The sequence below is a fragment of the Lepidochelys kempii genome, chromosome 11 (genome assembly GCF_965140285.1).
Source record: "Lepidochelys kempii isolate rLepKem1 chromosome 11, rLepKem1.hap1, whole genome shotgun sequence".
NCBI lineage: Eukaryota > Metazoa > Chordata > Testudines > Cheloniidae > Lepidochelys > Lepidochelys kempii.
The window spans coordinates 69,626,936-69,652,252 of record NC_136390.1 but is presented as its reverse complement, the minus strand read 5'-3'; the positions used below and the strand labels follow the sequence as shown (position 1 = coordinate 69,652,252).

At 48.0% G+C, this 25,317-nt stretch overlaps 1 protein-coding gene across 8 annotated transcripts in view; it reads left to right on the top strand.

Annotated features, from left to right (window-relative positions):
- MLPH (melanophilin) overlaps positions 1-25,317 on the top strand; it is an 86,519-nt gene that overhangs the window by 17,398 nt on the left and 43,804 nt on the right. For 7 of the 8 annotated variants that reach the window (XM_073306765.1, XM_073306763.1, XM_073306764.1 and 4 more), the window contains exons 2-6: positions 1,102-1,237; positions 14,714-14,935; positions 16,543-16,679; positions 21,145-21,183; positions 23,149-23,243. In XM_073306765.1, the coding sequence (XP_073162866.1) occupies positions 1,128-1,237; positions 14,714-14,935; positions 16,543-16,679; positions 21,145-21,183; positions 23,149-23,243 (603 nt within the window). In that variant the 5' untranslated portion in view covers positions 1,102-1,127. The remainder of the gene's footprint in view (positions 1-1,101; positions 1,238-14,713; positions 14,936-16,542; positions 16,680-21,144; positions 21,184-23,148; positions 23,244-25,317) is intronic. The other variant, XM_073306768.1, reaches the window with a different exon arrangement.

Here is a 25,317-nt window from a genome sequence, read left to right as displayed (position 1 = left end):
GAATCACATGCATGCTCTGAAACCAGACTTGTCTTTTAAGTTATGGTGGTGACATTAGTGAATTCATGGTGACAACATTAATGTTACGATGACACTGTTCAATAAGTTGCAACCAAAATATGCTTGGCTTATGTACAAAGCTGGGACCAAATCAGATGAGAAAGAAACAAGCCAATGAACCAGAAGAGGGGAAAAGGTGTTCTGTGACAATTGGCTGCAGGTGTCTGTAGAATGCTTACATAAGGCCAAAGCTGGCACCCTCTGTCAAAGGGGCAGCAACACCCTTGTCCGCAGATGTTCAGGTCAGGCTAAAGACCGGGGAGCTGCAGTTGACATCAGTTTGACAGGGAAAACCTCTCCCAGTAGGGAGACATCAGCAGGCAGGGACCACATCCAGGACCACATGGCCTGAGGACTGGTTGGCTTGATACCCATTAGCCCTGCAGCTTAGTGTAGAAAATAAGGAAAAGGAGAGACAAGAAGTTGACAAAAGCCACCCTGCTCCCTTTGGAGTCCATGGGGATGACATTTTTTTCATCCTATAGCTGCCATGGCAAGCAGAGAAGATTCTAGAAGTCCTGTCACCCAAACCCTAAACATCAGGCCTTGACTTGTTTGGGAAATGTTTAAGATGTGTATAGTTCAGGTACACTTTGTAAACAGCCTGTATAAGAAGCATTATTAATGTTAATAAGCATTTTACTCTCCAAATGAAGGCCTCAATTGTATCAGGCTCTCTCAGTATGACTCTGGGCAAAGGGATAGAGCCTTCCCCTAATTCCAAGGAAGCTGCCCATAGGCTTTAGACCACTACAGTGTTACTCTTTGAAGGCAGGCTATATCAGCAAGTGATTTGCATTGCCACAACCGCCCACCCATTGTACACAATGTCACCGCACATTCCAACCAATGGAATGAACCAACTCATACAGATATTGACAGAGGTGGAGTAAGTTCCTTCCCTCTGTCAATATGAAATACCTCCCAGGAGATGCATGAGCATGTGCCTTGTCTGACAAAGAACATGACAATGTCTCTTTGAATCTAGACTGGCTCTTATATAACCTTACTGATCTATTTCCTCCTGTTCCCATTGTTTAGATCCCCTGACACAACTGCTTGCTAGGATGGGAAGGAAACTGGATCTTTCCAAGCTAACAGATGAAGAGGCCAAGCACGTCTGGGAGGTGGTTCAACGGGACTTTGATCTGCGGAAGAAAGAGGAAGAGAGATTGGAGTGAGTACATTCTTTATGCACACTTCAAGGCTTTGATGACTTACAAAAGGAAATAGCAGGCTCAGATCCCTGAGGTCTCTTTTAACATGAGAACAGACAAAGCCAACAGTTTGAAAGTCTGGGCAAGAAAAAACAGTTTGGGCTTGACCCTGCTGCCAGCAAAGCCAACAGGAGAAAGGAGCAGCCCATTGTATTAACCTAGTGGTCCACTGCATTTGGTTACAGTCTGAAGGGGAGGCTCCAGATACTCAGCGGTGCAAATCAATATAGCTCCATCAGGATCAATCACTGATTTTAAATTAGCGGAGCTACACCAATTTTTGCCAGCTAAGTATCGGACCAGAAGTTCAGTACCCTCCCCCCAGGAATGTCATGGGCCAAAGTCTGATTTCAAAGATGCCCAGCTTTCAGTGTATGGACCAAAGTCCGGAATTTGGCTCCATTGCTTTTACTTTTATTGGCAAAAAGAAAAGGAGGACTTGTGGCACCTTAGAGACTAACAAATTTATTAGAGCAGGCTTTTATAAACTAACAGCAGAGTAAATTCAAATACCTGCGTGGTTCTCATGAGTGGGCAGTTTGCAAAAGAGCTGGCTAAAAATAGGTCCACATTTATAACGTTTTCATCTCTTCTTCTTTTAAAATTGGATGAAATTTCTAATCCGAGAGGTTTTGCCCAGCTGTGTTCTATAGTATGTATTGTACATCTCAATGCTGCAAAATATATGGTGGGAAAGTTCACTGTACTTGCTGTGACCAGCAGAAATGTCCAGTTCTGTTTTGAAAGAGGAGTGACTAAAAACTTAGTTTTATGTGAACTCGTTATTTCATCTTCTGTGTGACGCTGCACTTCTGCTGACCTTGTTGGCACTGAACTGGTGAGCCTGCAGAGGAGATTGAAATTGACAAATCACTATCCTCTGACCTGCTCTGGGGGTAGGAAACTGATTGATTTCAGGCCTTTGGCTCAAAAGAATGGAATAACAGTGACCGTCTCCTGCCTATGCACATACTGCATGCGTGAGCCACCCTGGTTTGTTTGTGGTAGGTGTCCCCAGCGAAAAAACCTGGGGCCAAATTCAGTTTGCATAATTAGATACAACTGTGATGGCTTTGAAAAGGGGTTGCATTGACTTATACCAGGGCTGAATTTGGTCGTTTGTGGCAACCTGCTGGGGTTTGTAGTTTCCCTTTGACAAAGGGGACATTTTAAAATGGAAAAAATAATAATCACTAACAGTAATGGGAATCTTCAGAACCAGCATCAGAGCATCTTACCCGTGGCCACTGAAGGGTCCCCGCTACCAGCAGCCTCCTCTGGACAGTGTCTAGAAAAATGGGTGCTAAGGAATTTCTCAGAATGGACTTCAGAGCACCTGAGCTCTTGCAGATCAGGAAGTAAAGTCCAGTGTTTAAGGCACTAGCCTAGGACTTTAGAGACCTGGGTTCAGTTCCCTGTGCTGGCACGAACCTCTTGTGTGACCACGGGCAAGTCTCTGTCTCAACGTGCCTTTCTTTCCCACCTGAACAGTGGGGATAATTGCACTGCCCTGTGTCTCAGGAGTGTTGTGAGGGTAAATACATTAAAGATTGTGATGCACCAAGAGCAGACCCCCTTCTAACCCAATGCACCAACGGGAGTAAATAGCGAATGGGCAGCACCAATGTGCCCCACACACATCTGGAATGAGCTCAGATTCACAAAACACGTGGCGTTTGAATAGGGAAATGCCGTGTGTGTGGGAGGCAGAGATTGTTACTCTGAATGATTTTTTTCCTACAAGATCCTCTATGCGTTACGTGGTCCCAAAGGCTGTGCCATGTTAATCATGCAGCTTGGCGAGCAACAACAAGGGCGTTAAAGTAACACAGTTACCTGGAAAGAGACGGGAAAGACTAATTCTGTCCTGGAGAGGGAATTGTTTATACTGTACGCTGAGGTAAGAGAGCAAAGCAGCTCCACCGTGAATCATAAATGTGGGTGACTTCCTGGAGATTCTGTTTGCATTGACTCCTTTATAGTGTCTATAACCATAAAACATGTTCCCGTGCCCATGGTGAGCTGACTTCCCAGCAGTTCAGGAGGGCCAGGGAGGAGTGAATTTATAGTGCTCATGGCAACCGGAAACAACTAATGCCTGCTAGACTCTGACATACCTTAAAGTTTCCCTGCGGCTCTGCCAACAGGCCTCCCTCCGGACTGACAAACTCCCTGTTGTGTCTTCTGAGCAGAAATGGCCAATTACACTGTTGGACAAACTTTTTATCCTGCTATGCCAGGCCCTTTAAATAGGCCCTTTAAATGTTTAGAGTTGGTGAGTTTGATTCAGTGTGGCAGGGAGCAGTGTTTTTTCTTTCTGGTCACTGGTCCTGAAAACCATTTTTGTACCAATTCATCAGCTAAACAAAAGTCTCTCCCATGTGATTTCAAAAGAAGCTACCTTGCCAAATGCTAAGGCTAGAAAGGAATGTTTTAGATCATTTGATGGCTGGGAGCACAAGCTTGCAGGGCCTAGAAACCAGTTGGTTTCTATCGCTAACATTTTTTTATCAGTGCCCCCTTTTTTACCCTGTTCCACAATGTAAGACATAAAAGAGTCAGCCAATGCAATGAACCCTTCATGCTGCCTGGTCACCAGGGGGATGAGATCAGGAGGTTGAGTGTGTTTTGAGGGCTGGCGGACAGGGACAAGGCACCTGCCAGGGCTACAAATTAATACTTTTATACTCTAGCACACAGCTCATTTCTGTTTCTGGTTTAAGGTTGGGCCTTAAAATGAAGTTCTTGCCATTACCATCTTTCTTTTCTTCATGTTTATTCCATCATGACCTTGGGAAGTGCTCACACAAACAAGCTTATTTGTCCTCCATAGTCAGCATTGAGTGGCTGGAGATTTGTCTGTGTGGTCCCTACAAAAACGTCCAGCCTGCCTGTGGTTGTTCATAGTTATGGACCAGGACTCCACTGATGTGGAAGGTACCAGGCAATCCTGCAGAATGGGCATTTGATGGGTGTATAAACACTATCCTGCCACAGCCACTAAGGGGTTAAAAGACGCAGTAGCGATCTCCTCCACGGTGGCTGATTGGCACTAGCTGAGGACCAGGAGGGGGTGGCCAGGGAGTCTGAGGGGGACTTTGCATCAGACACAAGGGGGCAGGAAGCAGCTGGAACCCCCAGAGACAAAGCTCTGAAATGAGTCACTCTGCGAAAGCAGCTGGAGGCCCCTGAAGGTAGGAGGTGGCCCAGGGAAGCGGCAGTGAGTCTGAGGGAGCAGACCTTAGCTGCTCCGTATGGGGTCCCTGGGCTGGAACCCAGAGCAGAGGGAGGCTCTGGGTTCCCTGCCTGCCACCAGCAGAAGGGCAGGAAAAGCCCTGTGGATGCAAGGGGAGAAGGACCACTGAGTGGGCCCAGGGTGGGCTTCAGACCTGCCAGAAGGTCTTAGACTGTTTTGTTTGTTGAACTCTTCTACCCCCGAAGAGGTGGGGACTGTAAGTGACCTAGTTGGAGGGCTGAGTCGTGAGAAGGGGCGAGTCACTCCCACTTGGAGGGCCTGTCAGTGGAGGAGACCCCAGAATCAAGAGGCTGCTGCACCTTGCCTGGCCATGAGGGGATGTACCAGCCACTGCATGACCCTTCCACAGGGAGAAAGCCCTCCAGATCTGCTTAGCTGGCCCTGGAGCCTGGCTGGCTTGCATAGGTCCTTGGCGCTCCAAGCTGAACTGTGGGGATCACAAGGGCTAGATTGTGCCTTGAGGCATAGCCCTGATTGGAGTGGGGCGTATAAGATGCATCGCCCTAGGTCTAGCACCACAAGGCACTGCACCTCCGAGACACCCCTCTGAGGCCCAATCCCTACTTCTCCCTTGCTGGGGCTGCAGGGTTGTAATCTGCTGTTGGCCTGTACCAGCGGCAGATAAGGACAGCAGTGCACTAGCCTGGCTGTGCTGGCTGGTGCATGGGAGCCAGGGCTTTGTTCATCCCTGCCCATCCACCTGCTTCGGTGGCTGAGCTATTCTGGCTGGAGCATGGGCTGGGGAACATCCAAAGATCCTCCCATATCCCACCCCCCTGCTTAGGTGGGTAAGTGAACAAATGTGCAGGGGCCCGCTTTACCTCTGAGCACCCAGACCCAAGGTCCATGCACCCCGTTCTGGTGTACAATGGTAATTCTCATTCCTCTGTGCAGACATGTAGCCCATGTGACGGTCTAGCCCCTGGCAATTTACAATTCTTCACCACTGAGGTAGAACATCTGTCTGAATGGCAGAGGCATTCGTGTGTATGGACAAGGAGCAGGGAGACTGCTCGCTCCGGCCACACGCGGAGGGGCAGCTAGAATGGTGCGGTGTCTAAAATGTTCGGTCAGGCTCCATTGAACAAGCTGCCTGCCACAAAGGTTTCACAAACCAATGGGAGAACACTTCAATCTCTCTGGTCACACGATTACAGACATGAAAGTTGCGATATTACAACAGACAAATTTCAAAACCAGGCTCCAGCAAGAGACTGCTGAATTGGAATTCATTTGCAAATTGGATACAATTAACTTAGGCTTGAATAGAGACTGGGAGTGGCTAAGTCATTATGCAAGATAACCTATTTCCCCTTGTTTTTTCCTCCCCCCCCCCCCACTGTTCCTCAGACGTTCTTGTTAAACCCTGAATTTGTGCTGGAAATGGCCCACCTTGATTATCATACACATTGTAAGGAGAGTGATCACTTTAGATAAGCTATTACCAGCAGGAGAGTGGGGTGGGGGGAGAGAAAACCTTTTGAAGTGATAAACACCCATTTTTTCATGGTCTGTGTGTATAAAAACATCCTCACTGCATTTTCCACTGTATGCATCCGATGAAGTGAGCTGTAGCTCACGAAAGCTTATGCTCAAATAAATTGGTTAGTCTGTAAGGTGTCACAGGTACTCCTTTTCTTTTTACATGAATTCTGTATCCATTTTTACTAGGGTTCATAACGGGGGCTGGTCTAAGCCACAGATCTGACAGGCTGTAGAAATGGGCAGAGCCAAGAGGGGGTTGACTTTCTGATATTTTTCAGAACCTCCTCGCTCAGGTTTGGGTTTTGCAAAGTGAAATCCCAACCTGAGGCGTGTTTTGGATCCAAATTAGAGCATAAGAAAAGGAGTCTGCACCCGACATGCAGGTGCCTTGGATAAACAGTCCTGGGGCGTTTTGCCCCTTTCCAATACAGAGCTCTAGTTAAGTCAACACAGCCACACGGGCATCAGTGTGATCGGAATCCGTTCCTAGGAGTGCAGTCAAGTGTAAGGTGAATTACGTGAAGAGCTGCACAGAAGAAGCCATTTGCAGCGCACAGCAAACCCATCAACTGTGCTACGTACTCCTGAGCGCAAACATCTGTTAGCTATTTACATATACACACAGCACGGTCAGAACAAGCCGATCTCAAATAACTACCCCTCGCCCGTGTTGGAAGCACTTGGCTGCCTTACGGTGGACTTGATGCATGCCCGTTTCATGGCACGTTGCTCACCCTGGTCTGTAGGAGTGCGCCCATGCAACTTGATGCAGCACCACGTACAGTAATCGGGGAAGCGGTGTGACGGGCATTATTGCCTGAGCAAGTTCACTGTTTTCTCTCGCCATCCGTGCTGCTTTCACCACGGACCTGTCTGTGATAGCTCACTGCTCAAGTTGCAGTGGGGGAGGTTTAGGTTGGCTATTAGGAAAAACTTTTTCACTAGGAGGGTGGTGAATACGTTACCTAGGGAGGTGGTGGAATCTCCTTCCTTAGATATTTTTAAGGTCAGGCTTGACAAAGCCCTGGCTGGGATGATTTAGTTGGGGATGGGTTCTGCTTTGAGCAGGGGGTTGGACTAGATGACCTCCTGAGGTCCCTTCCAACCCTGATATTCTATGATAGCTTTACCCCTAACTCGAGAGACAGTAGCATCTTCTCCATGAACCTCCCACCCCTCTCTCTGCTAGCCTGCCCCCAATGGGATGGCTAAGGATATCCTTGCAGGATGGACAGCCTCCTCCGTCAGTGACCATAGTGCTCCTCTGCCGATCTGTCAGGATCACCGTGGGGTCCAAGAGTGGGAAACAGCACGATGTGCCCGACCACCACAGGGAGCGTGCACAAAGGATTCAAGGAACCGCCCCAGAACCGCTGCACCATCCCCTGTGTCTCACTATTCTTTTTATGCCCTACAGAGAGGAATCCTTGGCAGAGTGCAAGGTGGTCCCTTTTAATAGTCCATATTCTTCTTCATAAAAGTGTTCATTTTTAGCACCATATCTTGGCTGTAGAGCAGCAGCAGAGTATTAGAGTAGCACCTAATTGGCTCCAAGCAAGATCAGGGCTCTGTTGTGGTAAGTGCTGTACAAAACACATGGCAAGTGACTGTCCCTGCCCTGAAGAGCTTACAATCTAAATAGATGGCCAAAGGGTAGGAAAAAGGGAGTGTCGTCGTTCCCATTTTACAGAAGGGGAAAGTGAGGCATGGAGAAATCAAATGACTTTTCCAAGGTCACTAAAGGTATATCTAAACTGCAATTAAAAAACCTGCAGCACCAAGTCTCAGAGCTGGAGGTCAGCTGACTTAGGTTCACAGGGCTAAAACTTGCAGTGGAGATGTTTGGGTTTAGGCCAGAACCCGGGCCTACCCCTCTTTGTGGGATCTCAGAGCCCAGGCTCCAGCGTGAGCCAGAACCCCGACAGTGCAATTTTTATCCCCACAGCCCAAGCCCCACATACCCGAGTCAGCTGACCCGAGCCAGCCAGGGCTGTGCTATGGGTCTTTAATCACAATGTAGACATACCCACAGACTGCCTGTGGGTGAGTTAGGAATTGAACCCAGGTCTTCTGAGTGTTCGTTCAGGCCTTAACTTTTAGAGCTGGGTGAAATTTTTCAATCAAAACTTGAGGCAAAAAATGCAGATTTGGTAATCCCAAACCACTTTGCCAATGTGAGTCCATTTGCCAAATAGTTTCAGTCAAAAAAAAATTCCAAAATATTTTGTTTGAACACTTTCAAAATGAAACGTTTTGATTTTTTTTATTGAAAATGAGTTTGTGTGATGAAATTTCCTTTTATTTTTAGAAAATTAAAGAATGTTAAATTTCAGAGTAGCAGTCGGGTTAGTCTGTATCTGCAAAAAGAAAAGGAGGACTTGTGGCACCTTAGAGACTAACACATTTATTTGAGCATCGGCTTTCGTGAGCCACAGCTCACTTCATCGGATGCATGCAGCTCACAAAAGCTGATGCTCAAATAAATGTGTTGGTCTCAAAGGTGCCCCAAGTCCACCCGTTCTTTTTGAAGAATGTTAAGAGCTCAAAATCTAAAGGTTTAATTGAACCTGACATTTTTTCAATTTGCTAAAATTTTTTTTAAAACAAATGTTGTTTTCCCCTGATTTTTTTTTGTAATTCACCATGCACCAAACTCCATTACTCACAGTGCACAGCAAAATCCAATCTCCCTCACTACCGTTCTCCTGAATGAGCAGTTTTTCTCAGCTAAAGTCTTCTGTGTGCGCTTGTTACTGGATCAGAATCTCGCCTCACCATTGCTGCCAATCCAGGTAACTCTCAAGATTGCAAAGGAAATGCTTCAGACCTACAAGGCAGAGCAGAATCCAGACCCTTGATTGTGTTTAGATTTTCAAACTGAATATGAATGTTGTCCTCTCAGTCTTATGTTACCTTGAGTTGGTTGCTCAGTTCATTCATACCAGTTACAGTTTAATTCAACATCGGGTCATTGTACAAGGAGAAAGCCATATGACTTCAGACCTCAATCATTAGCGACAGCAAGGGACAGATTCTGATCTCCGTAACCACCCAGGTAAATTCAGAGCACCTCCATTGAGGTGAATGGAATTGTCCTGGATTTGTGCCAGGGTTAATGGGGTTGCAATCAGGCCCATAGAATCTATCCTGCATTGTCATCTGAGCCCCTCCGGACGCACAGCCTGGGAAGATGGGGGCAAAGGTGTTTTTAGGAACATCTGGTGACAGCAGGGAATGGTTTGCTCTTTGGCTACTGTTCTCCTTTATGCCCAGGCTGGAACAGACTCAAGGCAACCATTTGCAATCCAGAAAAGCTCGATCTCAGCCCGCTCTCCCTGAAGCCATCCCCTCAGTATTCTTCTATACCGGGGAGTGGTATGCCAGCCCTATGCCACCCAGCAAACCCTCCCTCTGCAACAGGTATTCCACCACAGGCCTATCCAGCTGTTTTCTGGAATGCCACTGAGGACTTGGGCCTCAATCTGCTCGAGGCTTTTCCCGGTAATTCCATAACAGCCCATGCCAGCCACACCTTCACTTACTCATTCTGCAGGGAATTTAGTAACAAAACAGCTGGCTGCGATCCTGACTATTGAAAAGAATAAACAAAGGCCACGTGGTTCTTATGGGTTTTAAATTGGTTCAGCTGAGACCTGTTATCTCCTTGGCAGGGGAAGGGAGGAGCTGGCAGGCTTTGAAAACAGGAAAAACTGATCCTCGAGTACTGTACACAGTGGGAAAGTTCATTGGGCACAACACAGAGCAATTATTAGTTAACATTTCTATTGGAGTATTACTCAAAGGCCACATGCTGGTTGGACCCCCCTTGTGCAAGGTGCTGGACAAACATAAAAAAGGACAATCCCTACTCTGAAGAGCAACTCTCAGAATGCAGGAGGTGGGCTGCCCGGGTGGCACGGTGTGTTGCCTTGTAGCCAGAGACTTCTGTTCTGCTTCACCTGATGAGTTCTTTCATTCCATAACCCAAACTGCCAACCGGAGCACACACATACCTACAGCTCTTCAGCTCGGATGAAGAATGAGGGTCTGTCTTGGGCACCGATGTCCCTGCCAAAAACCGCCTTTGGAAAGGGCTAAAAACCAGCCCCCTTTCCGAAAGCAGTTTTTAGAAGGTTGTTTGTAAAGCCAGAGCCCTTGATCTGTGTCATAACCACAGGTAAATTTGCTGCTTAACAGAGACACCGTTGAGAGAGATTTGGTTTACTAAATATAAAGGGTTTGGGCCTGAGTCGACTCTCATGTTGATTTTTACTCCTGTATGTGCCAGCTAGCGTCAAACAGCATAGCTCCACCAAAGTCGGTGTGTAACTGAGAGCAGGATTTGGTCCACTCACAGCAACTTCTGTATGAAAGTGCTTTGCTCCCGGAAGCAGCGAATGCCAGGGCTTTCCCGAATGAGCAAGCGACGCTGGGGATTCAATTACGTAGACAAAAGGTGGCTGCTGGGGTACTTTTGTAAGTCATCCTCAGCGATGAACAACTTATTGCTACTGTGAACATCACAGGGCCAGAAGCACCAGTGGAATTGCATGGAGCAGGCTCACATTGGGCTAGATTCACAGCTGATCTAAACCGGCACAGCTCCATTCAAGTAAATGGAGCTGTGCTGATTTACACTAAGTCAGAATCTGGCCCCAGGTGACACTTAGTACCCCATCCTCCTGGAAAATCTTATGCACAGGCTACCGATGGGCTCTAAGGAGAATTCCCACAGATCCTGCCCTGCGTGCTTCCTTGGGCTCTTCCCATCCGTTCCACTACCATCCAATATCGAAAAATGTTCATGAAGTCGAATGGTTTCTTCTTTTCTTCCGAACTGGCTTTGTTGACCTGGCATTTTAATCTTTCTGTTAGTGGGTCGTACTGACATCCATTTATTAACCCCTTGATAAAAGCATTACAATGGTGTACAGCTAGGGTGGCTACCCTGGACGCAACTAAATCTTGTGAGAACAGCTGAGCTACTGAGGTTTCGAGTCCATGTGGAACGGCCGTGTTAACTGTGTTCAGGAAGTGGCAGCTTTCCAGCCCTGCCTAGATGGAAAACAAGCCTTCAAGGACCCTTCCTACAAGTCAAACATGACGCTTCTTAATCATAACCCAAAAGGCAAACAAGCTGTGGTATGTACTAGCTAACGCACTGCACTGCAAACAAATAGAAATCCTTCAGGTATTGCCACAGATCTGCCATTAGGACACTGTTCTTGCTCAGCTGATTTGGAATGTGCCTTTACCAACCCTGGCTGCTACTTGAAATGCAGGCTACGTGGAGCGCTTCCTGCATTGAGGATTGCCAGTTGTCCAGACTGGATAGCATATCCTAAAAGCAAATGAAATGCTTGCCTCACAATAGACTCTTAACAAAGTTCCAGCCCAGATTGCTTTCAAAGCACACACTGTATTAGACAGCCGTTCATGGGATTGTCATGAACGTCTCACATGGTTGCTTTCTTCGTAACTGACACGTGGTGTTCTGAGACCCTTCTACGGTTTTTAAACTGTAGATGTTTCATGGACTTTAGTACTGCAGGACTGTGGAATGGGTCCAAAAACTGTAAGAACTGATAGTGAAATCTCGGTTCCCTACCATGTTAATTGTAAATAGAGCACTTTTCAGTGAAGACATATGTATTCAAACAGCTCCTCTTCTTCTAGGTAACAACAGGTCTATACTGAAGATAGCCAAAACCCCAATTCACAGCCAAACTCCTATGAAAATAACCTACCCGTGAAGCTCCTAAAGGGAGTGGGGAGAATTGAAAAGCAGAAATAAATTATGATTATTTTATTATTTATTATTGTGTGTATTATCTGTATAATCATCATGCCTAGATTCCCTGTTCATGAACTAGGACCCCATTGTGCTAGATGCTCAATAGATAGTCAGCAAAAAGTCCCCAGAGACTTACAATCTAAGCATAAGACAAGAGACAACAGATAGTACAGACAGATCTGAAAGTAACAAGTAAACAATGTGGCAATAGTGATCAGCATGTTTAGGCCGTGGTTTAGAGTTATTGGGCCAGACCCTCTGCTAGTGTAAGCGTCATTGAAGTTCTAAGCATCTGGTCCTACGGCTTTTAATTCCACAGTGGAACCTAAGCCCAATGGGTCTGTTTTGTGGTTTTGGATTCAGCCAAAATCCTGTGAGAACAGCTGATCTACTGAGGTTTCTACTGTTTACAACCAAAATCTTCCAGGGCTACCTGGCAGGATTTCATAGAATCAGAGAATATCAGGGTTGGAAGGGACCTCAGGAGGTCATCTAGTCCAACCCCCTGCTCAAAGCAGGACGAATCCCCAACTAAATCATCCCAGCCAGGGCTTTGTCAAGCCTGATCTTTAAAAACTTAAGGAAGGAGATTCCACCACCTCCCTAGGTAACGCATTCCAGTGTTTCACCACCCTCCGAGTCAAAAAGTTTTTCCTAACATCCAACCTAAACCTCCCCCACTGCAACTTGAGACCATTATTCCTTGTTCTGTCATCTGCGACCACTGAGAACAGTCTAGACCAGTGCTTCTCAAGCTATCTGATCTGAGGGACCGGCAATTTTTTTTCCAATGTGCGCGCACATGGGCAGCCGATGGCTCGCGGACCGGCACTGGTCTGCGGACCACCACTTTCAGTAGCACTGGTCTAGATCCATGCTTTTTGGAACCCCATTTCAGGTAGTGGAAAGCAGCTATCAAATCCCCTCTCATTCTCATTTAGTATCATGCGGATGATACTAAACTGGGAGGAGTGGTAGATACGCTGGAGGGGAGGGATAGGATACAGAAGGACCTAGACCAATTGGAAGATTGGGCCAAAAGGAATCTGATGAGGTTCAATAAGGATAAGTGCAGGGTCCTGCACTTAGGACGGAAGAACCCAATGCACAGCTACAGACTAGGGACCGAATGGCTAGGCAGCAGTTCTGCGGAAAAGGACCTAGGGGTGACAGTGGACGAGAAGCTGGATATGAGTCAGCAGTGTGCCCTTGTTGCCAAGAAGGCCAATGGCATTTTGGGATGTATAAGTAGGGGCATAGCGAGCAGATCGAGGGACGTGATCGTTCCCCTCTATTCGACATTGGTGAGGCCTCATCTGGAGTACTGTGTCCAGTTTTGGGCCCCACACTTCAAGAAGGATGTGGATAAATTGGAGAGAGTCCAGCGAAGGGCAACAAAAATGATTAGGGGACTGGAACACATGAGTTATGAGGAGAGGCTGAGGGAGCTGGGATTGTTTAGCCTGCAGAAGAGAAGAATGAGGGGGGATTTGATAGCTGCTTTCAACTACCTGAAAGGGGGTTCCAAAGAGGATGGCTCTAGACTGTTCTCAATGGTAGCAGATAACAGAACGAGGAGTAATGGTCTCAAGTTGCAGTGGGGGAGGTTTAGATTGGATATTAGGAAAAACTTTTTCACTAAGAGGGTGGTGAAACACTGGAATGCGTTACCTAGGGAGGTGGTAGAATCTCCTTCCTTAGAGGTTTTTAAGGTCAGGCTTGACAAAGCCCTGGCTGGGATGATTTAACTGGGAATTGGTCCTGCTTTGAGCAGGGGGTTGGACTAGATGACCTTCTGGGGTCCCTTCCAACCCTGATATTCTATGATTCTATGATTCTTCTCTTCTGCAGACTAAACAATCCCAGTTCCCTCAGCCTCTCCTCATAAGTTGTGTTCCACTCCCCTAATCATTTTTGTTGCCCTCTGCCAGATGCTTTCCAATTTGTCCACATCCTTCTTGTAGTGTGGGGCCCAAAACTGGACACAGTACTCCAGATGAGGCCTCACCAATGTCGAATAGAGGGGAACGATCACGTCCCTTGATCTGCTGGCAAAGAGTGTAATGCATTCTGTCACTGTGCTAAAAGTGGCCCATTTATACTCTCAGTTAAATACCAAACATGCCCAACAACCCTTGTCAGCAATGGATTTCAGCAAACCTGACCTATATAGCCCATTTGGCCTTGCACCCAGGCCCGAGCCTAAATCTAATCTGAATCCAGAGCCAAACACTGTCTCTTTGGCCCAGCTCTGCTGGTTTCTAATACTTGTTTCATTAGTGATAACAGAGCAGAGTTCCAACAAGCCATGGGGCTTGGAAAACACTAGAGTGATTTCTAAATGTCATGGAGCTTGTCATGTGGAAGGATGCAGAGCTAAATGAAATTATACTTGGACAAAGTCACACAGGATAAACAAATCCATTAATGGGCCAAATTCCATGCTCAGATACACTGATGGAAATCCAGAGGGTCGCCATTCCTTTCAGTGGTGTACAGTAGAGAGGTATAGCCTAGTGGCTAGAGCACTCCACTGGGATTCTGGAGACCTGGGTTCTTTCTATTGCTGGCTCTTCCACTGGCCTGCTGGCTGACTTGGGATAAGTCACCTCTCTCCCTGTGCCTCAGTTTCCCCATCTGTAAAATGAGGATAACAATTCTGACCCCTTTGTAAAGCACGTTGAGTTGTAGAGACAAAAACTGCTGTGTGATAGCAGGGGACGATCACTCCAGATTTACAGCAACGTAATTCAGAGCAGAACTGGGGTTGGTGTGCTTAAGATTACTGTTGAGTCAGCTGGTCTCCCAGCTGAGAGTCCTCAGGGCTGCTTCCAGATTCAACCCATGTAGTGTAGCCATGTCTGTTCCTCGTTTCCTGATGTCAGTGTCTGGCTTTTGTAGGGAACTGAAATGCAAGATTGAAAAAGAGAGCACCAAAAGGGAGCTCTTGTCCAATCAATCCCACCTCAACGAAACCCACTGCGTCCACTGCCTACGGCCCTTCAAGTTCCTGGTGAACAGCAAGCGCCGGTGCTTGGACTGCCATTTCTACACCTGCAAGAACTGCAGCCGCTACAACAAAAAGGAGCAAGCCTGGATCTGTGACCCTTGCCGCTTATCCAGGTAGAAGGGCAGGGACCAGCAGCCCCGCAGACGAAGGGGTTTCACAGTGCAATGGAGCTGGAGATGAGAGGCAGTGTGGCCTAGTGGGCGGGCCCTAAGCAAGACACTCGGGAGAGCTAGGTTCTATTTTCAACTTTGCCACAAGCCTATTGCTGGCCTGGGGCAAGTTGCTTCGTCTCTCTGTGCCTCAGTTTCCCCATCTGTACAATGGGGATCATAATACTGCCCTCCTTTGTGAAGTGTTTTGAAATCTACATGTGAATGATGCTCCATAAGAGCTAGGCACTATTATTATGAGTAACCCCAAAGATTAGGCAAAGTAAAGCCATGGTCAAGGATCACAAAGGGTCTCACATGCAAGTTCCCTCTCCAAAGAGTTTTGATGTTGTAGTTGCTGGGCAGTTCCTGTTATTTTCAGGTCATTTTCCTGAACTTTCCAGAGCCCCCTCTACGCCTTCTGGGTCCCTAGTAGCAGAGAGCACAGCCTCTCTCCTTGGGTGTGAGCAGTGACCCGCTGCAGCTCTCAGCACCTTTCCTCCTGTGGGGGAGAGAACAGGGCAGCCCTGGGCCGTGTGCTCCTCTAAATACGGGCACGGGAACTGTCACTGCTGTATTGGCAAAGAAAAGAGGAGTGAGGATTCATTGGAGAGCTCGGTTAGGCCCTAAAGGAGCTGGCTGGAGTTGGACTGTAAATAGGGCCTTTCTGCCCCCAGGAGGAGATGGTGCTATGTCCCTGTCTTTTCCCCTCCCCGTCTTCTGGAGCAATATGCCCCTCTTCTCCCAGGGTGCAGGGAGGGAATGAACCTTGCACTCCCCAGGCGTAGGGACTCGGATGGTGACGTCCTTGCCTGAGATGCACTATACAAGGAGGCTCCTGGTAGTCTCAGCACTCAATCTGAAACTGAAGGCACTGGTGTCTCAGAGCAGCTGAGTGGAAGGGATTATCACCCCGGGCGTGGACCCTCTGAAGCAGTCTGTGCTCTGGGATTTGTGTGGGTGTGTGACCGAGCATAGAGTGGGCCCCTTCATGATCTTGTCTTCTGGAACAGGCTGTCAGATCCTTCCGCTGCACACAGCCAGAGTTTCCATTGATAACGAGTCATAGAGAGGTTAGACCATTAGTGTTGGGGGAGCAAATAGTGACCAAAAGCCAAAACCACTCCGGACACCCGCCATATTTGTACTGTAGGCAGGGAGCATTTTTATTAAGGTTGAAACTCCAGGCAACATACCACCGCCCTGAAAACACGGCAACTTAACCAATGTGAATATCCCTTTTTGCAGTTACACTTCTATGTTGTGGATGCCCCAGAGAGATGGGGAGTAAAGAGACCTCGGAGGCTCCAGGTCCACTATTGTTTACTGGCTCTAAGTGGAAAGGAGGATACATATGTGTGTGCAGGGTAGTACAGTAGGGAAATAAACCCAACATCTTGCCTTTCTCTGTGTCTTCCACTGGGGCCCAATCCAACACTCAGTAAACTAAGGTCAGCGAGAATCCTTGCATTGACTAGGATGGATCGGATCAGACATTGGCCAATGAAAGCACGACCGCTCTGGCTCATGTCTGTTAGTTACCGCCTCTCTCTCTCTTTCTCTTTGGGCAGGATTGTGAAGATTGGCTCCCTGGATTGGTATTATGAACACGTGAGATCCCGTTTCAAGCGGTTTGGAAGTGCTAAAGTGATGCGGTCTCTCTACGGCAGGCTACAGCATGGGCAGCAAATGAACCCAACGTTGCTAGGTATGGCGAAGGGCTGCACTCCTTTTGATCTGCCTCACATGCGTATTTAACTAATGGTTGTGCAAGTGTAACCCACACGCCTCCTGGGTGCGGTGTTCTGCCCCATCTAGTGACACCGAGACCACTTAGAGAGAGAGATTAATGAGTCTGCTCTACAGCCTCGGTTGAGAGCTACGTAGAGTTTAGCGCATGCAGTAGAGGCTCATGCATTTAGCTCTAGAGGTCCCAGGTTCAATCCCCCACGCTGATGAGCGGCGTCTGTTGGTGTTACGTGACTCTTTGAAGATATACAACACAGATACATAAAAATGGCCATACGGGTCAGACCAATGATCCATCTAGCCCAATATCCTGTCTTCCAACACTGGCCAGTGCCAGATGCTTTAGAGGAAATGCACAGAACAGGGCAATTACTGAACATCATCTAGTCCCAGCATCTGGCAGTCAGAGGCTTACATACTAGTACTTATAATAATATAATACCAATTAATGCTAAGTTATTGGTATTTTTTGCTGTTAGTAAATGAGACAAAGATTCAGTTAATTAGGATTCACTTAATTAGCTGCTCTGCCACAGATTTCCTGAGTAACCTCTGGCAAGTCTTTTAATCTTTCTGGGCTTCAGTTCACCAGCCTCAAAATTTGGATTGTCTCAAACAGAGACTCAAACTGACTAGGTAAAATGTATCCCTGGTGTAACTCCATTGATACCAGGGATGAATCTGGATGTGTGTATGTATATATATGTGTGTGTCTGCTGTGCACCTATATATAAAAAATATACAAATATGGTGCTTTTATATCAGTATTCTCACTGTTGTTTAAAATATCTCTAAGCCTATAAGTGAGGGCCAGATTCCAGCCCAGGCTAAGGCCTCTTTGCGCTGCACACAGGGATACTAAAGCTGCCCTAAAAGGGTAGGTGAGGATTTTCCTAGGTAGGAACAGCTGCCAGAGCTGTCTCCTCCATAGGCAACGAGTTATATGGACCCATGGTGCCCGTGCTCCACCAATATTCAGGAACATGGACCCAGCTCCACCAATGTTTGGGCTTATATTTTCAGAGCCGTCCCGTCCATAGGACGGACCGGGGCAACCATTCTCGGCCCATGCTTTGGGGGCCCCTGCACTTCAGAGGGACGCGGGGTCCAGGGAGCCCTGGGGGATTAGCAGGGGGCCTGGCACCGGCAGCAGCGAGAGACCCGGCCCCAGCCTGCCCCGCTGTGCTATGCCCCCCCTCTTCCTGCCCCTTCTCTGCCCCGCCCCCCCCTCCATTCTTTCCCCCAAGCTCCCACCCAGCCTCTTCCTGCCCCTGCTCCACCCCCATTCCACCCCTTCCCGCAAGCCGCCGCCACAACACGCCTCTTTCTGGCTTCCTCCCCCGAGCGACACCTGGCACTGGCGGGATGGAGCGGAGAGAAGCGGGGTGAGCTGGGGCTGGGTCACTTGCTGCTAAGCCCCCAGGCTGCCCTGGACCCTGTATCCCCCTGAAGCACGGAACCCCTCAAAGCGTGGGGCCCGGGGCAGTTGCCCCAGGCCGTCCTATGGATGGATGGCTCTGCTTGGACCCATTCTGGGCACCACCAAAAATTATACAAACCTGGTGCCCATGGTCTCCTCTGAACCTGAGACAGAGATGTGTTGGGTGCAGGGCTGGAGTGCACTGTGATCTGTTGAGCCCGGTCAGTGTAATGACCCTGAGGGTCTTATTTCAAGCCAATGGAAGCTAAAACAGCCCTCAGTTAATTCAGACGCGCTCTAGTTTGGCCCGCAACCGGCTGAAGGGACGGGGTTTGAATTCACCTTCCCCGTCCCCCCAGTCTCCTCTGTGCCATGCTCTGCTCCAGAGCAGCAGAAAAGTTAGTCCTAAGCCAACATTTATGCTTCCTAACATAAAGAAACCCAAGGAGCGCGGCTGCTTTTAAATAATTGACTTCATCCGAGCGAGGGCAGTTTACACAAGGCGAAGAGCTGGCCCTTTATCGCAGAGGTTTCTCGTCTGATCGTTTTCTGCAGGCTGATAAATGTTTGTATACTGACGTGCCAGTAGGTGGCAGCGTTGGGCAGTTTTAAAGACTGACAACACTGTTGCTAAAGCCTTTGGAACAGGACTTCGGTATTCTAGAGAGTGGCCTGATGGCATATAAACGTTTTCAGTGTGGCAGTCCAGGGATTGGATTTATCAACAAGGCTACCATCAGCATCATGTACTTAAGTATAGAACTCTGTAACAATTAGCTGCTGCCAACATGATACAATTTTACTGCTATTTCTGAATGCACACCTTTGAGAACTGGTTCTGTTGTCTATGGTGAGATCGGGGTGGGGGGATTCTTTTCCCACTGTGAGGTCCCAGCAAATAGGATGCACTGATGCCATGGGTGTACATTGATTAAGCCTGTATATCCTTATTCTTTTCCAAAGTCCACTAGTTCATGGAAATACAATTAGAAGCCCAGGGTGTAGATAGTATTTAGTATGCAATTAAAATGATTGCTGGATCTAATGAGCACCGTTCTCAGCAGTACACCGAAAGAGTAAAAAGCATTGAGGTGTTTAGCTTAAAACAAAACAAAGGGAATACTGAAATGAGAATGAAGGATCGTAATTTGCTTAGTCTTTTTTCATCACAGAAGGGCTAGTAATTTTTTATCAATTAAAGTACTGGTAAAATTGGCAGGCTCCTTTCACGGAGTTAATTTTCTTATAATAACTAGCATTTACTATGGGCAACATGATAGAGTAATGCTAGGCCTTTATGATTTGTGCAGCACCCTGTCATCTACCAGACACACTGCTGAGTCCTAGATTCTGCAGGGAATTTAACGTTAAGTACGTGTGTTTAGCCCCATTGAAACTTAACGTTTGGCATTTGCTTAATTACATTGGGGAATCAGGGTCTTAACGGGTTGTTAATGTCGTCCTAACAGTGCCCATGCCATGCTTGGCCATGCAGTCCGATACAACCCACCCCAATATATTTATCCGCCCTCCTTTCCATCCCTGCATGATCCCTTGAAAAACATGGGGAAACGGATGAGCCTTGCAGCATGTCATGAGCTTCAGAAGCCCTCCAACCCCTCAGTGGGGAAGTGAATTGGATAGCTGAGTACTGTGCCCTAAGAGCTCTGCTGCCCCCAGCTAGCTGTGGATGGCCTGGTTAGCTCTCACGCCTTGGCTCCTGGCAGGTGCACATACATCACTCAGGCTTTCAGGCAAGGCCCAAACCATTCGGAGCCTCGCTGGCCCCCAGCGCCTGCAGCCTCACCGTGAAATCACGTTGCAGGCAGCACTGATCAGGGCACAGGTGTCGTGGGCTCGCTGCGTGGAGTGTCGCTTCACAAACAAGCCGCCACTTTCTGCCCCAGCTGCGGTTTCTCAGTGGTGTTAAGGCAGAGCCTTGGGTACAGCATGTTACTGCAACCCGGCCTGGAGATGGCAAGGGCAGCGATAACTGGGGCATGGGCAGCAGCCGAAAGAAAAGGACACAATGGTATGTAGCACTGTTAGCAACCACTGCTAACGGGCCAGCTGGCCAGCAGCACCCCCTAGCTGTGAGCCTAGTAATAAGTGGCAGGCATACCCCGCAGTCAAGCAATATAGCCTTGGTCACTTCCATCTTTTACTTCCCATTGTTTTAAGCATTCTTGTTCTTTTCCTGGCTGAGTCTCTGCTACCTGTCCCTCATGCGTGCCCCACTGTGTGTTAGGTGCTGGCTAAGTCACCCTGAACCAGCTGGCTTAGGTGGGTATCATGCATATTATATTCCATGCCTACTTGCTATGGCTGCTCCATAGACATGCTGGACAGTCTATGATGGGTGATGGAACGGAGCCTGGTGCAAACTTGGCATGAGCAGAAGAGCAGTGATCCAACTGTGCCCTCTCTGAGCTCTTGGAAGGAAGTGGCAGAGCCACTCAAGTGATCCCAGAAGTGCCCCAGGAGTATCTGCAGATATAGTGCCCATTCATGCCTGCTGTCCTGGGTCCTGACCCAAATCCCACTGACGTCAGTGACAGTCTCCATGGATTCCACTGGGAGGTGACTCAGTCCTGTGGTGATGCTGAATGAATCCCAGTGGAACAGGACCTTTGCCATACGTTATCCTAAGGCCTGACACTGAGAAGTGCCCATCACCCACAACTCCCTAGTCAGGCTATTAAATAAGGTAACAAAACCAACTGTGTGTTTGTTGCAGGAGAGCACTGTGCAGATGTTGGTGCCAAATACATAAAGTGTGAACTAGCTGCATTAAGCCTTTTTATGACTCTGGAGCATGGGGCAAAATCTCACTGATGTTGAGTCCGGTTCTGACTCCAAACTCATGGTCCAGTTTTTTAAATTTTCTTTTCTGATTGTGCCTTGAGAATGCTGGAGAACAGACTCGAGCTCCTGCTAAGCTTGGCTCTGGAAGTTGCTTTGTGTAACATACCTGTAGAAAGTGTTTATTTTTCTTCGTACTTAGGTCTTCATGACCGAGTTTACAGCTTGCCAGACATCAACAGTAAGTCAGCTTTTTTAATGCCGTTTAAAAGGAAATCGTAGCAGTGGGCTGCTCTGACCACTCAGTGTGGTACTAGTGGAGGTTCCCAAATCTTCTGCTTTCTTGGTTTGTGTGAGCCCAGCCTGCTGTTGTACACTTCAGAATAGTGTATATCAGGAGGGGCGATGGTAAATTGGAACCTCCATAATGTTGATCCTTTTTCACTCTAACAATTGATGCCTGTTCTGAGACTTCTGTTTTTCCGATTTAAGCTCTGATTCAGCAGTGCTCTTAATCACATGCCTATCTTTAAGCACATGAGTACCTTGCTGGGCCTTGATAATGTCATAACTGGGGGGTTCTTGCCAGTGATAATCAAAATTTCCCCAATTCCTATAAATGGGCATTTTGTCCATCTCGGGTTTGGCTAAAGGGCTCTCTGGGAATAAGAGCAGGAGGACTTGTGGCACCTTAGAGACTAACAAATTTTTTTGAGCATAAGTTTTCGTGAGCTACAGCTCACTTCATCGGATGCATGTAGTGGAAAATACAGTGGGAGATTTATATACACAGAGAACATGAAACAATGGGTGTTACCGTACACACTGTAACAAGAGTGATCAGGTATGGTAACACCCATTGTTTTATGTTCTCTGTGTATATAAAATCTCCCCACTGTATTTTCCACTGCTTGCATCCGATGAAGTGAGCTGTAGCTCACGAAAACTTATGCTCAAGTAAATTTGTTAGTCTCTAAGGTGCCACAAGTCCTCCTTTTTCTTTTTGCGGATACAGACTAACACAGATGCTTCTCTGGGAATGTTACTGTTTGGGGTTGTGGATTATCTGTGCTTTTCAAAGCAGTGTTGACTCCCATTGAGAGCAATGGAGCTACTCCTTACAGTAGTATCAGGTCTGGAAATCAAGGGTTGTGATCCATTAATATAGATGGGTTAGCACAGAAGGGTGAAGAGATCTGGATTTTCTCTTGATTGTCCCTGCTTTATATAAGGGGGCAGGTGAGGATCAGGAGCAAAATTATATTGGGCTGGAGTTAGAGGTAAGAATAAGCAAATCTAATCTGAACTTTAGAATCACTGGCTTAGACTCACTGAGGTTCTCCGAGACTCAGACTCACACCAATCTCCTGTCATGTAATTTAACCATCACCTCTTAATTAGGCCTAGTGAGTCCATGTTGGTGAATCTTTTACATCAAAGAGCTGGAAGATGGGTCTGCAGCAGGAAGAGCAACTAGTGAGAGGATATAAGATGATACAAGTTTTATAAGAAGATACAGGTTGTGAACCATGGCCACATACACCACTGTCATCAAGACACATCGCATCTGGAACCGTCAGCTCCAGGAATGCTGACCTATATCTCTTGAGCTAAAGGAGACTTCCCTGTGCTGTAGTAGGGTGACATAGCGTATATTCCTTGGATCAGCCACTAGAGTGAGACATGATCACACACTAAGGCAGTGTGTTAGGAAAGCATGGGCCCTTGAGCACCTCTTGACGCCAATGACTCCAATAGGAGCAGGAGCTGCCCCCGAGAGGCGTTATAAGAGGAACACCAGTATAGGCCCATCGGGTTGCCATCTCTGAGACACATTGGCTTCCCCACCCAACACCACCACCAACAAAAAGGGTCCCAATGCCAACCCTGGCTAACGGTTACTGAAATGTGCTAGAGAACCATTGTACACGCCCGCACACCAGAACACTAAGTTTATTTTTATGTTTAACTGTCCCAAGTAGAAAAAAATAAATAAATCTTTTCACCAGCAGCTGCAGCAGTAAGAAAACCAGCAAGGCTGGTTAAAAACCAGCCACATGGCAACCCAAGGGTAGCCAACAGACAATGTTCCTTCAGCCGCGCGATGGCTGGAATGCTTCAGCCTGCCACTCTGAAATCTCGTCCCTGAGTGGTGCTGGGGCCACCAAGCCCTTGATGCACAATGTTTGCTTGTGCTCCTTCCCAGGTGAGTGCCAGCTGCCTGCCGGCAGTGAGGTGGGCAACGACAGTGATGATGAAGATGACCTCATGGATGGCGCCGAAGCTGAGCACTATACGAGGGTGAGCATTTACCTCTGTGGACATGCCAGGCCTTGTTCTACGTGCTTCGGTGTGGACTGTGCTCTTCCCCGCTCTGGGCTTTCTTAGCTGCGGGGGGCTTTCTCTGCAGGGGTTTCTGTTGCTTTGCTTTTCTGACACAAACCTATCTTCCCATGTCGCCAATGTAAATGCTGTAAAGAAAGTGCTGGACACCCGCCCTCAGGAAATTAGGCCCCTTTGTGGTGTCAAACTTCCAGAAATTGATGCTCCCAAAATCACTAGCCCAGTTTGACCAGGTTTCCTTTCCCCTGATTAATATGAGCATCCTGGTTCTCTCAGAGTGACACACTGTGACAGGTTGGGGGTCCCGTCCAGTGCAGGGTGAGTGCACCCTATCCCTCAAGCCGCCATTTGCTTCTAGACAGTGAGGCCTAACTGTTTAAGTCTACCGACTGGCTCTTTGCTATAAGGCTGTAAGGCCTAACAGCCAGAGTCTATGACAATACCCTGACTCCCAGGGCAGTTAGATTTAGTGGCCGGAGTCAACAGGGTTGGGCCGCCTCCCAGAGGGGTGGCAGCCAGGGTAGGGAGACCCGGGCCCTCCCTGTTCCACTGGATCTCAACCCAGGGCCCTGGTAATGTGCAAGTGAGCTCGCCACGTAGAGGGGATTCGCCAGAACCACGCTGACTGCTGCAGGGACAATGGCTAGTCCCTCCCGGGGCTACTTCCTATCGTGACTTCTGCAGTCCTGATGTAGACATCTTCAGGGTCTCTGGGCTCCTCTGGATGCACCAATCCCAGGGGCTCTGACCTCCAAGTGGCGTCCTCAGGTACCTGGCTGTCTGCCTGAGTCTCGGTGTCTCTGGCTCCCGCAGTCTGGGGCTTCCACCGCTCCCGGGCTGGAGGCTGCAGCATATGTCCATCTTCTCTGGAGACTAGACCAGACTGACGGGGGCTGCTCCCTCTTTTTCGGGTGCTACACTGTGAGCATGCCCAGTTTGGACATGGGGGCATGGCTTTCTCAGCCCACACTGAGGAGTTAACCCTTCCCCGTCCAGTGCGGGGTGAGTGCACCCGTCACACACACCAACCACCTTTTTCTAAATAGGAAGGAACAGTGTGGCTTAGACGGCAGAGCACTAGACTGATACCTGGGTTCTAGTCCTGGGCCTGCTGGGTGACCTGTTGCAGTCACTTTGGCCCTCTCTGCCTCATTTTCTCTCTTTGTAAAATGGGGATAATAATATTGACCCTCCTTTATACAGCACTTTTAAGATGAAAAGCCGTAAGTGCGAGCTAGGTATTGTTAAATAGATTCTAAACGTCACATTTCATTTTCTATAGGTCAGCCCCTTAGCCAACTTTATTACCCCATCCATTTGTTAAATCATTGGCATTATCTGGGGAGGTAATTGTTTCTTTCAGTTGGCCTCCTGGAAATGCAGTCACTTCATTTCAATCTAACCGGTTAAAGATACAAACTATCCTTCCCCAGAACTATGCCTGCACTACGGCCCTTACAGTGGCATGGCCGTACCCGCTGCAGCTGAGCCACTGTAAGGTCTCCTATGTAGCCGTTCTATGCCTGTGGGAGAGAGCTCTTTCATCAGCATAATTAACACCCCCCCCTCCATGAGCAGAGGTAGCTGTGTCAGCAGCAGAGCATTTCCCTCCAACACAGCGCTGTTCATACCGGCGCTTCTGTCGGTGAAACTTCTGTTGGTCGGGGGGGAGGTTTCACACCCCGATGGACAGAAGTTTTACTGACAAAAACGCTAGTGTAGACATAGTCTTAGTTTGGTGAAGGATCTCCTTTGGGGGCATAAGCATCACACAATGAAGTGTAAAATTCCACACAGGCCAAATAAATTAGATCTAATTGCAAGGGGCATTTTAAGGAGCGGAGAGGGCAGTGCCTCCTAGTTGTGGCTATCTCTGAAGGATCCCCTGGCTGAAAAGGGGGACGCATGTTTGAGGATTCCATAGCAGCTGTTGGAATTCTCTGTGAAATCTGAGCCAATCTCACTTCCCCATAAGTCCTCAATGAACCTCCAGTTGAGTTTCTCCTCAACAGCCCAGAATACTATGGTCTTG